The sequence below is a fragment of the Poecilia mexicana genome, unplaced genomic scaffold, assembly GCF_051168715.1.
Source record: "Poecilia mexicana isolate PSO_F unplaced genomic scaffold, ASM5116871v1 scaffold_19, whole genome shotgun sequence".
NCBI lineage: Eukaryota > Metazoa > Chordata > Actinopteri > Cyprinodontiformes > Poeciliidae > Poecilia > Poecilia mexicana.
The window spans coordinates 1,614,598-1,628,278 of NW_028263388.1; the positions used below are offsets into that span (position 1 = coordinate 1,614,598).

The 13,681-nt window shown below is 43.2% G+C and overlaps 1 protein-coding gene across 1 annotated transcript in view; it reads left to right on the plus strand.

The window, feature by feature from the left end:
• The window catches only part of LOC106904835 (SH3 and multiple ankyrin repeat domains protein 1-like), a 35,044-nt gene that overhangs the window by 14,324 nt on the left and 7,039 nt on the right, over nt 1–13,681 (plus strand). Inside the window, exons 15-21 of the mRNA XM_088001035.1 lie at nt 363–431; nt 6,962–7,044; nt 7,126–7,250; nt 9,453–9,588; nt 9,758–9,838; nt 11,607–11,663; nt 11,746–11,876. Of these exons, the coding sequence (XP_087857161.1) occupies nt 363–431; nt 6,962–7,044; nt 7,126–7,250; nt 9,453–9,588; nt 9,758–9,838; nt 11,607–11,663; nt 11,746–11,876 (682 nt within the window). The remainder of the gene's footprint in view (nt 1–362; nt 432–6,961; nt 7,045–7,125; nt 7,251–9,452; nt 9,589–9,757; nt 9,839–11,606; nt 11,664–11,745; nt 11,877–13,681) is intronic.

The following is a 13,681-nucleotide window of genomic DNA, read 5'->3' on the forward strand; positions in this document are numbered from 1 at the left end:
AACAGTTTGGTTTTTTTTTTCCCCCTCCAACTTTCGGAGGCCCTACAGCGCCACCTGGTGACCTCCCAGGGGACCGCGGCCCCCACTTTGAAAATCAGTTTTGGATTATCTTGTAGATGTTTCTAAATTTTCCACCAGAACCTGAAGTCACAACATTAGATATAAATCAACCAGAAAACATCTCTTGGTCTATCCCAGGACCGAAGCATTTATCCCTGGAAAGGAAATGTTTTCCCACGCTGAGAACAGCAGCAGGGTGTAAATAAATGTCTGTTAGTTTTTTGATGGGTTACAGAAACATGACGGAAGCTGATGGCTTTAATTGGACCTTGGTTTCTTCTGGACGTTTCAGAGACACGCAGCGAGAAGGCCAAGAGGAAACTTTTCCGTAACGTCACAGTGGGAGCGTACGACGGTACCGATGGGCCAAGGTGAGACGACTGGGAGCGCTGGGGTGATTCTCACAGAGTCCAGTCAGAATGAAAACACAACAAAGCCGCTTCTCTGGTCACACCAGGGGTTAATTTCTGCTTCTAAGCGACTTGATTGGAGGATGGAAAAGACTATTGTTGCATTCAAGTTGTGCTAAAGGGAGTTAGCCTAGCAGTGAAGCTATGCTAGCCTAAAATAGCATCAGAATGCTAAACATGTAGCATGTAGCTAATATCAGCGTCCAGATTTCTAAAGCAGCTCTGGAAAGATGAACTTTGCTTCAACTGATATTTGAAAAACAGATTAAAAGCCATAAATTTCTCTGATGTTAATCTTTATTCAATAATTTAGCAGTAAAAAGAGAATGCTGCTTATTTTGCTGATATATATTTTTTGCTTAAAATGCGATTGATTACAGATCCAGCGATTAACTCTGTTAAATTTTAATCAAGTCAAGCACTGTAAAACACGTTGCATTAAGTCAGAAAATCAGTTTCTTTATTTCTTTTAATCTGTTGAGAATAACTGTCAAGATTTCAGAGTTTGTCCTGGCAGTGTGGGGAAACATCCTCCATGTTGTTGGTTTTTGGGTTGAAAGCGTCGTCGTGCTGAACCGCTCCTCTTCTCCTTCTTCTTCTTCTCCTTCTTCTTCTTCTTCTTCTTCTTCTTCTCCTCCTCTGTCTCAACCTGCCTGCTTTCCACCTTCATCTTCTAATCCGATAACGCTTCGTTAGAGGGATTTTCCTGCAGCTGCTGCTGCTTGTTATGAAGCTCTGCGTCTCGTTCAGGAGGAGGACGAACGCGAACATGAAACTGGCAGCGATATACATCATCATCATGATGCTGCTGATGAGTCATGAGGAGGCTGAAGCCTCGGCTCCTCGGGGCGACGGAGAAGGACTCGGCGGTTCCCTTTGTTCCGACACGCCGTCCTTGAGCCCAGGAGTTTCCACTTTCTCTTCACTTCCTCTGCGGCTTCTGGTTCAAAGCCTCTGCTGCATGTGGCGCTGCCGTGTAAACAGACTCTAAAAAACATTCAACACACTCAAAGACTGTAAACGATACCACAATATACACATCCAGCATTTAGGATATAAAAACCAAAACTCAGAAAGTGGCTTCCAGTTCAGACTTCCAGTTATTGACGTTGGAAGATTTTTTTTTACCTGATACTCATCATTTGCTCTAAATGATCAAACGTTTATTTAGGCCTGGACAACAAATCAGTAATATATATCATGATATATATATACATTGTGATTCTGATCACAATGTGATCAATATCTAGAGATAATACATCTGATACAATATTCAATAATTTCACTCTGATCCAGAGCCACGCGGCATTCTGGGAGATGTAGGCAGAACAAATACTTTAGCGGCTAAACCTCTCACAGCTAGCTAAGCCTGGTAGGTGGAATCGACTCACTCTCTCTGGTTACCTAGCAACAACCTGCTGAGTAACTGGGACAGCAGCAGCTTCATGTTTCGCCACCGGGGCTCACAACTGCAAAAAAACAAAACAATGTGAAGTGAAAACAGGATAAAACTGGAAACATCACGTCACCAGTTTGGCAGCATTTCAATTTGTACAAAACTTTGTCAATATTCCACTAACGTCAAAAAAACAAAATTTTGCAATCGTGGTGTTTATATTGAATAAGAAACACAATTAAAATCAGACATGATCACATTAATGCTCATGCAATAAGTCATTATACAACTCCTACCACTTCCTGTCGTCTTCTTTGTCGTTTCCACCAGTGGAAACATCCTGTTGTTGATCACATGACTTGTGTGACATGAAAAAACTGTTTCCACTGCAGTGATGGATGGATGGATGGATGGATACATGAATTTCAAAATGGCTGAAAAACTGCCTCATCCTACAGCAAAAACCTGTAATCAAATAGTTTTTTTAAAATTAGCAGGTTCTGTTAAGCAAATTTATTTTTGCAATTCCAATTTTCACACTTTTATGGTCAAAGGTTTGTTGATATTATGCTAATGTGAAAAACACAGTTTGCAGCATTTGAATGTTTGCTCACGTAATAAGTCATTAAAAACATTGGCCTCCTACCACTTCCTGTCGTCTTCTTCGATGTTTCCAGCAGTAGTAACATCTGGTTGTTGATCATGTGACTTCTATGATGCAGAAGTGTTTCTGTTTCAGTTTTGCCAGATACACAAACTACCTCATCCTGGCCCAAAAATCTTTATATCGCAAAAATGTGAGTTTGTTGAAATCAGCTTGTTTCGACAAAATAAATTTATTTTCATATTCACATTTACGCAGTTTTTTATTCAGTGGAAAGGCAGCTAGTGTTTCTGTTTGAAGCAAAGTTGTTGAATTGAAGGTAGATGAGGTCAGATCCAGCGCCGGCCCAGTCCTCACATCGCCGGCCCGCCGGTTCTGCTCCCCATCAGCCCGATGTCGCAGTTCAGCAACACAACCCTCCTCCTCTCTTCATCTTCCCTCACATCGTCTTCCTCCTGTGAAGTACGCAGCTTTGCAGACTCTCTCTCTCTCTCTGCCGGGCGAGCTTTCACTGGAAGACGGGGAAGAAGAGGAGGAGAGAGAGAGAGAGGAGGGGGGTACATGGCGATGGGGGGATGCGGAGAGAGAGATTTCTCTCTCTCCCTCTCTTCTTCGTGGCCATCACTGGGCCCCAGAAACAGGAGCGTGTGGTTCATTTACAGGTAGCGGCTGTTTCTCCATTCATTGGCTGGCTATGGATGTGAGGAGAGGACAATGGAGAGAGGGGAGAGGTAGATGCTGCTACTGAGAGGCCGTGCCTTTTTCAAAGCCAGACTAACGCGCTCTGTGTGTGTGTGTGTGTGAGTGAGAATCGCTTCGTTTTCCGACTCCGCATGCATGTGCATGTCTGCGCTGGTGGACGCCGTCGCTGCTGCATGTTCACTCCGTCTCTTCCTGCCGTGTGTTTTCTGAATCCTGCCTCTGTGTGTGTGTGTGTGTGTGTGTGTGTGTGTCAGCTCATATTGATGCATTTCAGTCAGACAGTGTGGGTGTATTTCATTCTCTCTGATTTTGTTCTGATTCACCTGAAATTCCCATTTATTCCCGTTTCTCTCTAAATCTGCAGCTTAAATATCAAAATTTGGATTCATTTGAAATATTAGTCGATTATTTTCCTTCATATTTCCTGCATGCATTCATCTATATACCCATGTATTTATTCTTATTTATTTATGTGTCTGTTAAATGAAGGATGTGTTTTCTGTGGTGAAGGTGGGAGTGTCTCACACTGAGTCTCTAACATCTGTCAGCTGCTTTACTTATTGAGCCCCCCTTCCTGCACCGTGTGTGTGTGTGTGTGTGTGTGTGTGTGTGTGTGTGTGTGTGTGTGTGTGTGTGTGTGTGTGTGCATTCAGCAGGTGAATGGTTAAAATGCCGTCTTTTTTCCCCTCTCTGATTGTGAATCGGAGGGAGGATGACTCAGGAGGGAACGCAATAACTTCAGTTGCGCTTTTTTTCTGACGCTCGAGTTCAGCGGCTGAAAGAATAAAAAATAAATCGTTTTTTTTTTCCGTGTGCGGCGTTCCTTTGATCGTTGGAGCGGGGAGGCATGATGGAGGACAGGGTGAGAGGAAAGGGACGGAGGTGTGAGGAGCAGATGGCTGGAAGGCGGCTGAGCGTTGGCGAAAGCCTCGACGGAGACGGCAGCAGAAACGGACCTCGGTTGGGGGGAAAGCAGCCGGGCTGTTGAGTGTTAAAGTCGCGTCTTGGTGTCTGGATCTTCTGGACTCCAAACTTTCTCTGCGTTCCTCCGCCGAAGCGCCAGGCAGCCGGCTGAGTTTTGTTGTGTTGTTGTTGCTCTGACAGCGGTGGGCGTTTCAGACGCGGAGGCACAATGCAGCAGGACGGACGGAGAGCCGGACGAGGTTTAAAAATACTACATGCAGGAAAAATGAATGAAACCCTGGAATTAAACTGCCGTTAAAACGGCAGGAAGATGCAAGAAAATCAAATTTGTTCCACTTCCGTATCATCACCTTCCTAAAATAACATTTTTTTTTGCCAAAAGTGATTTTTTTTGTAGGCCAAAATCACTTTTAGCAAAAGAGGAATTAGGCCTTTATCTTAGGAAAGTGACGATAAGTGGAACTAAAAGTCACATTTTATCCGACTTTTCCACGACAATCTGAACAGCCTAATTATGTTCTTTTTTGCCAAAAGCGGTTTTAATTTTTTTTGTCTGAAACCTCTTTTGGAAAGAAAGAGGTGGTGGTAAATTTTTTAATCACATTTGACTTTTTCAGATGGAAATGTTTCTTAAGAACAGTACTCGTGTTTGGCTCTATGAATGCTGATCCACACAGTCAGACATTTGTTTCCTAAAAAGCAGTAATGGGTTTTCTCACCATTTTATCGTTATCACAAAAGCACCACAATATACTGTTACAAAATTCTAAGTTTAGCCAACAAAATATTCCATATTAACCGCCTCTTAAAGGCACATGTTGATGTGAAGGTCTGTTAGACTGGAAGCAGTTACCTGCAGCAGATTTCAGATCAGATTAAACAACCTGCAGGCTGAAGGTGTCGGCTGGTCCAAACCAAACCAAACCAAACCAAACTAAACTAAACTAACAGTCTTCTGAATGTCATCATGGAGGCTTTCTGTGTTCATTTACATAAAGACAGATGATTACCTTTACTGCAAATGGAGGGTTGGAGGCGGTGCACCATCCAGGATCTTCCTGTGTGCAACATGAATAAAAAACTGAACATCTAAAAGGTTCCTAGGCCCGGTACCTATCAGGCAGATAAAACTCAGGCAGAAAAAACGGTCCAGGTCAATTCCATCTGTTCCAGTTGATCAGTTACCAATCAATACATCAAGTTCAGTTTATTACTCCAAAAGGCTTAAAGGGGCAGTATTATGTAAAATTAACTTTTTTAATATCTCTCCATCGTGTTTTAATGTTTTTCCTTATCAAAAACAACCCTGGAGTGTTGCTCTGATTCTTTCATGCATGTTTGAGAAATCTTTTAATCTCCATGGCAACCATAACATCGTTACTTGATTATGCTATAAAATGTAAAAATGTGTCTGGAAAACACATAACACTGCCCCTTTAAGACTTCTTTTTGATAGGAGGTTTGAAAAACATTTTTCACCTAAAAAAGCGTAATGACTTTTTAGCACAGAGAGTTGTTCCTCTGTCATGTTAGCCATTAGCTTTAGCCTCTGCGAACAAATTGATCTAATATGGATACAAATGTAGGTTCTTTTCCCCATTAACGTCCAGTCGACCCGGTTCTACTGGAACCAGAACATCTGCTCCACCTCCAGCTGCTCTGAGTCAAACCAGCCTGTTCCCCTCCTGGCCTGTGGGGGCGCTGCACCAAGAACCACTGAAGGAAACGACACAAAAACCTCTGAAGACACTGAGAGCAACTTCCTTCTTCACCAGATGGAAACAAGATGGAGGCGTCAGGTTTTAGCGGTTGGAGGATTTCTCTTTAGGCTAAAGACCAGGAGCCATTTCTGCTGCTAGCGCTAGGCTAGCATGTTAGCTTTGGTTGCATTTACCCAGAATGCCCTGCACTGTAGTCCACTTCCTGCTTTCAGATTCCACTTGGCGTTCACATATCAAACCGAACCAGAGTTCACTTCAACCGAACCCAGACGGAGCTAATTGGCTAATAACTAAAATGGCGCACATGACGATCAGGCCTTCATCCTTCCACCACATTGAGCCTCTTCATGTTTTCTACAAACTTTATCCATGGTTCCTGTGGGGGTAAAGGAACTGTTGTCACTCTGAACCACTGCAGTGACTGTTTCTGCTGGATCCCGGTTCCGTTAATTTGGTTCCATTGTGACTGAGAAGCACAGATGAAACCCCGGAGCGCTCTAACCGAGGTGGACTGGGCCGACATGAAGTCCAGCAGTGAGTCATGATTCGAGTCCGTTCGGCCAGTGCCGCCTCCTGGTCCAGACATGCCGATGGAAGCTCTAACCCAGCCTCACTGCCTGCTGCCATTTCTCTGCTGCCAGCCGGGCTGGTTTGTGCAGGCGGGGCCGAGATTACAGGCATGTCCGACCTTATCTCCTACATAATTTGAAGTGTCATGTATGACCAGCAGTGGTGCTCAGGAGTCGGTGCAGCAGCATCCATGTAAAGGCTGCCGGAGGCGGTGAAAGCAGATGCAACAATTTAGGTGCATTTGGTTGTTTTCTGTTATCAGTGTGAGTGCAGATTTCCCTGATGTGCTCTTCCTCCTGGCTCAGTGCTCGTCAGCTGCAGCTGGATCAGTCTGTGGTGTGGAAACTGCTCTCATTATGATGCTAACTGTACCCCAGCCATCAACCTCTCTGTAAACTAATGCCTCTTTTATGGCCCGCTCAACGAAACTTATCTGTCCGTCGCTGCAGGGGGTATCATAATGCGACGCAGTGAGAAAAGTCACTGTTTGCATGTTATCTTTGTATTTTATATGTTTTTCATTAGCAATTTTTAATGTTTCTCTCTTCCTCTGAATGCTCTTTATTCTCCACAGCGACTACATCATTAAGGAGAAGACAGTGCTCCTACAGAAGAAAGACAATGAAGGCTTCGGCTTTGTGCTCAGAGGAGCCAAAGGTAAACCTGCTCTGTAAACCCAGCGTGTCACGCAGCGTTTGGTCTGGTCTCTCCATATTTCTCCTTCCTTCTCCCTTCCAGCTCAGACTCCCATAGAGGAGTTCACGCCAACGCCAGCCTTCCCGGCGCTGCAGTACCTGGAGTCTGTTGATGAGGGGGGCGTGGCCTGGAGAGTTGGCCTGAGGATGGGGGACTTCCTCATTGAGGTAGAGCTGCTCAATACTCAGTGCTGGGAACGCTAGCTAAGTAGCGCTCTAACGAGCTACCAAGCTACCTGTGCTAACCTTAAAGCACTAACTATAAACATTAGTTCTGGTAATGCTACAACACTACGCTAACATTGTATTTAGCAGTAGCTAATGGTAAAGCACTACATTCAGCCACAATTTGTGGATGGCAGCACTAAATAAAAGGCTGTGCTAACCTTAAAGCTAATAATGAATGTTAAATTTCACCAATGCCATTTTGCTAAACCAATACGGAAGCTAAAGTTAAAGCACTAAATGAAACCACAATCACACCCACCATCAGTGATGGGTAATGCTAACTTGAAAGCTATGTGGGCTAACGTTAAAGCATTAATCATATGCATTAGTTCTGCTAACGCTAAATGCTACACTAACATGGTTTTTATCAAATGCTAAAGCGCTACACCAATGTGGTATTTAGCAGAAGCTAATTGTAAATTCAACCATGTTGATAACCACCATCAGTCGTGGCACCACTGACAGAAAATCTCTGCTGGTTTTTTTTTTTTTACCTTTTCAAAGTTCCTGTACGCCACATTTAAAAGGCACTTCTGAAATGCCAATTTTCAAACCTCTATTAAATCTGACACTTACTTCTAATTGATATTCAGGAGATTATGAGTCACTAATGTAGCTGCTCAAGCTTTAAGATAAGTCATTTACTTTGATTTCTGACTCAACTGGCAGTAATTCTCCTTAAAACACTGTATGTTTTTATTTAAAAATAAAACCTTCAGCTCAACCTGTTTTAGATAAAAGAAAGCACCAAATTAGACTTAAATAAAATCTGTTTCTGCTCCTGATGGTATAGACAAGTAGAAGCTAATATGCTACAAAATGTGGTGTTTAGTGGAAGCGAATGCTAAAGCACTCCTAAACAAATAATCATAAACAACAGTTCCACTAATGCTAAAGCGCTGTACCAACATGGTATTTAGCAGAAGCTAATGCTAAAGCGCTGTACCAACATGGTATTTAGCAGAAGCTAATGCTAAAGCGCTGTACCAACATGGTATTTAGGAGAAGCTAATGCTAAAGCGCTGTACCAACATGGTATTTAGCAGAAGCTAATGCTAAAGCGCTGTACCAACATGGTATTTAGGAGAAGCTAATGCTAAAGCGCTGTACCAACATGGTATTTAGGAGAAGCTAATGCTAAAGCGCTGTACCAACATGGTATTTAGGAGAAGCTAATGCTAAAGCGCTGTACCAACATGGTATTTAGGAGAAGGTAATGCTAAAGCTCTGTACTAACATGGTATTTAGCAGAAGCTAATGCTAAAGCGCTGTACCAACATGGTATTTAGCAGAAGCTAATGCTAAAGCTCTGTACTAACATGGTATTTAGCAGAAGCTAATGCTAAAGCTCTGTACTAACATGGTATTTAGCAGAAGCTAATGCTAAAGCTCTGTACTAACATGGTATTTAGCAGAAGCTAATGCTAAAGCGCTATACCAACATGGTATTTAGGAGAAGGTAATGCTAAAGCTCTGTACTAACATGGTATTTAGCAGAAGCTAATGCTAAAGCGCTGTACCAACATGGTATTTAGCAGAAGCTAATGCTAAAGCACTGTACTAACATGGTATTTAGGAGAAGGTAATGCTAAAGCTCTGTACTAACATGGTATTTAGTAGAAGCTAATTCTAAAGCGCTATACCAACATGGTATTTAGGAGAAGGTAATGCTAAAGCTCTGTACTAACATGGTATTTAGCAGAAGCTAATGCTAAAGCGCTATACCAACATGGTATTTAGCAGAAGCTAATTCTAAAGCGCTATACCAACATGGTATTTAGCAGAAGCTAATGCTAAAGCTCTGTACTAACATGGTATTTAGCAGAAGCTAATTCTAAAGCGCTATACCAAAATGGTATTTAGCAGAAGCTAATGCTAAAGCTCTGTACTAACATGGTATTTAGCAGAAGCTAATTCTAAAGCGCTATACCAACATGGTATTTAGGAGAAGGTAATGCTAAAGCTCTGTACTAACATGGTATTTAGCAGAAGCTAATTCTAAAGCGCTATACCAACATGGTATTTAGGAGAAGGTAATGCTAAAGCACTTCACCAAAATAGTATTGAGTAGAAGCTAATGCTAAAGTTCAAAATAGCGACCAACCGGTTCTCCAGTTCACGCGGGTTCTTTGGGCCTCTCAGGTGAACGGTCAGAATGTGGTGAAGGTGGGTCACCGGCAGGTGGTCAACATGATCCGGCAGGGCGGCAACAGCCTCATGGTGAAGGTGGTGATGGTCGCTAGGAACCCGGAGCTGGAGGACACGGCTCGGAAGAAAGGTAGGTCACATTTCCCCTGGAAGAAGTAACTTTCCGTGTTGCTTGACATACGGCGATGAATGTGACGCCATGTTTATGCCTGTCGAGACGTGGTTGCCATTGGAGACTGGTGTTTGTTTTAAAGAGGCCTAAACGTTAATGTTTGCATTTGGCCGCTTTCCTTCGGCAGCGCCGCAGCAGTCGAAACGACTGACGCCTCCTGCCATCGCCCTGCGCTCAAAGTCGATGACATCAGAGCTGGAAGACATGGGTGAGACGGATCCTCAGTTCAGCTACACACATCGGGACCAGGGCTGTCCAGGGTGCGGCGCGGGGCCAACGGGGCGATGAACGATAACGTTGTTTTGAGACCATGTTCCAGTAATACAGGCGTGTCCAAAGTGGGTCCTGGAGGCCCGGCATCCTGCATGTTTTAGTCTCTCCCTGGTTTAGCGCACCTGGATCAAATGACGGCTTGCTGGAGGCCTAAGAGGAACATTGACCTGCTGAACAGGTTGTTACCACCAGGAGAGAACTAAAACGTGCAGGATGCCGGACCTCCAGGACCAACTTTGGACACGCCTGCAGTAATATAACGGTAATGATGGAAGAACAGATTCTCAAAGATAAATAAACTTTAATTTCTAATGAACATTTAACTCCAGAACTGGAAGACATTTTAAATATCAAAAGTAAATAAAACAGCAGAAACAACAAACAAAATGAAACTAAATGTCCTTCAAAAAAATGTCCAGTTGAGACCAAAACACCAGACTGAAACTTTCATCATCCAGTTTTCATTCAAATGGAAATGATTGAGCTCATTTTAATTTATGCGATTAATTGATTTATTGATCATTGTGACAGGCGTCCCTCCAACTGGAGTTCAAGAATTTTGTATATGAGCAAAATATTTGTACAAACTATTTCTTTTATTATCAAAACTTTCCTAATAAGTAGAACCACATCTATCCAGAGATTTTAACTGAAAAGCTGCTTTTATTTATTTTATTAATTAAATCAATTAATATCTCATTTATTCATTTAATTTATTTCTTAATTTGTCCAACTTGGTCTAAAATAATTTGAAAACTAGACAATTTTCTTTTAATACAGAAAATGTAAATGTTTAAGATTTGGATCTTAAACATCCCTTTTCTACAAAAAACAAAATAAATCAAGCTGCGTGTCGGAGGCGGGGCTAGGCCCACCCAGGCGTTTCAACGGCTGAATGGTTGCCATGGAGATTAGAGGATTTCTCAAACATGCGTGGAAGAACCAAAGCAACACTCCAGGTTTGTTTTTGATGAGGAAAAAACATGAAGGAAAGTTAAAAAAGTCGATTTTACCCCTTAAGAATGATGAGACTTAAAACTGATGTGCAAAGAAACTGAGCTGAGTCAGTAAGGAAGGGAGACTGTACAAGGTTTAGTTTGAATAAAAATACACACCACACTTTTCAAAGTTTTGTTTGTAGAAAATAAATAATTAAAGGCATGTCTTTCCAAGTAAATTGCCTTTAAGAGGTAGAAATGTGAGCAGCAGCAGAGCTTCCCAGCGAAGTTCAGGTTGGTGGTTTTTAAGTCTGTTGACTCATTTACACTTTGGATTCAACCCGTGAAGAAGAAAGGCGATAATTAAACAGTGAGGTTAATGGATATAAAGCAGTCAGATGCTGTGTGACGACGTGTTTTATTCCAGTTGTCACAATAAAACCTTTTCTATTTCTTTTTTTACCCAAATGTGCCGCCTGCAGTGGAGAAAGGTGGGATCAGTGTGCTGTTGTGATCATGTGTGTCTCCATCACCATCCCCGTCATCACACCAGCATTCACCATGTCATACGTCCAAGTATGAATTTCACCCTCATCTGATTATTCTGCGATCCTCCCAGTCGTGTCTAATCTGTGTTTTTATCTTCTGCAGCCGCCGCCTCGCCCTGGAAGAAGAAAGCAGGTGAAGATCAGATCTTATCGCCAGGCTGAGCTTTAATTAAAACTGGTTCTGATTGAGCCGCTGTTTTTGCTCTGTCGTTTGCAGAGTATGAACCCTCTCAGGGTCCAGATAAGAAGAGGACCGTTTATCAGATGGCACTAAGTAAGAGCAGGTGTTTCTGAGCTGGAGAGGGTCAAGACCGTCCTCCATCTTCATCATCTTCATCATCTTTGTACTGCTGCAGATAAGCTGGATGAAATCTTGGCTGCTGCTCAGCACACCATCACATCTGACAGCCAAGGTCAGAGAGGTCACGTGGGCAAGAGGGACCGGAGCAAGAGCATCGTTCCCAACGTTCCCACTGTTCCCAACGAGGTACCGGCAGGGAATAATCCCAGATGCTATCACTAGATTATATTTATTAGAGTAAATTAGCTTAAAGCTGCAGTGTGTTGACATTGTGACCATGTTGTGTATGATATGAGACAGAAAATGTCTTCTCCCAGTGCTAAGTGGAAACAACCAATCAAAGGCAGGAGGCGGGTCTTAGCGCAGTCAATCACAGTCTCTCCCCCACTGCTCTCTGCTACGGTGCAGCTAGCATAGCATGTGGTGAATGCTTACAGCTAGTTAGCATAGTCACTGATGACGACGAATGAATGTTTTTTTTTTCTGAAACTGCTGCTTGCTGCTAAATAACATGTTTAGAAGCCAAGGGCGTAGGTTCGGTCTAAGTTTTGGTGGGGACCTTGGTGGGGACCTTGATCCCCCTTCCCCCCCGGCAGCACAGTGAAATGCCCAAGAGCACCGAACATTTTTGAGAAGGGGGGGGAAACCACATTGGCTTAATAACCCCCTCCCCCCAACCATAACCATATCATACATCTTGTGTATACAACCAGATACAGTCATACTCAGCAGATCAGTTCAAGAACACTTTACTTTTTCAAAATTTTGCAAAATGCAGGATCATGTTTCTTTTCTAAGGAGGTCTTTTTGATGGTAAAGGCTTTGACACACTCAAAACAATGAACTTTTTGCATGGTGGGGCTATAATGCAGCCATGGGAAGAGGCTAAACCATTTGGCCTGAAACCGCAACCTTTTATTGGGCAGCTGCTGTGCTGCAATGAATTTTACATCAGGCTGGTATGGCGCACTCCCCATGTCCAGGGCACTGCTGCCTTGACTTCCCTGGTCACTGGCACTCACACTGACTGCCTCCTATAGAGCAAACAAAGCGTAACCTGGTTTGTATTCACACTAGCTTAACTTAATTTAAGACTAACACTTCAAATGCCATATTTACTGAGATAATTTCACAGTATATTTCATATCTGAGAACTAACACCTCACCTGGAGCCCTGAAGCTCCAGCCACCTCTCCATCGTTCTGCTCTGCCCCTTGCTCTGCTGTCTGAGCATCCTATGTGAAAAAATATTACATAATTAACAGACCTATTCTACCTCACATTCAGTGCTGACCTTACTAAACACCGGACTTTACAACAAATGTGTTGCGTGATAGATATCTAACTTATGGGTCCACTCACTGTACTTACAGCCGACGTAGCGAAATAACTTCTAATGTCTGTCCTTTTCTTTTTTGGTGGCGACATGGTCTCGGAGACTCAGAAGGAGACGCGTGTGCCCAGCTAGCCGCCGCCTTTTGCAGCTAATCAAAGAACGTCCGACGATTCAACTGACTCCCCCTCCCCCCACCACAGCAACTGACTCCCCCTCCCCCCACCCCCCGACAGCACCGTTCCGACACGGTCTCGGAGGCTCATAATAAATGTCAAACTAAGAAGCTTCCGTTCCGCGCACCGCCTGTTGCTGCTAATCAAAGATCGTAGATCCACGTTCTTTGAGCCAATATGGCAAAAATTGGTCGGGACTTTTTCATATCCCGTGAATATTGGTCGGGACATGTCCCTACCGTCCCTACCCAAACCTACGCCCATGTTAGAAGCACGTACATGAGGTTAATTGACAGTGCTAAGCCCCGCCCCTAACTCTGATTGGTTGCATTGCATTTCTCCTCAGGGAGGAGATGGAGCATATCGATCTTTTCACAGATAATCTGTCCCGTAATAAAATGTCACAAAACTGTGACAGTTTTAACAAACATGGAACTTTATTTTAAAAAATGCTGCTTTACTGGAAACATAAAAAAAAAACC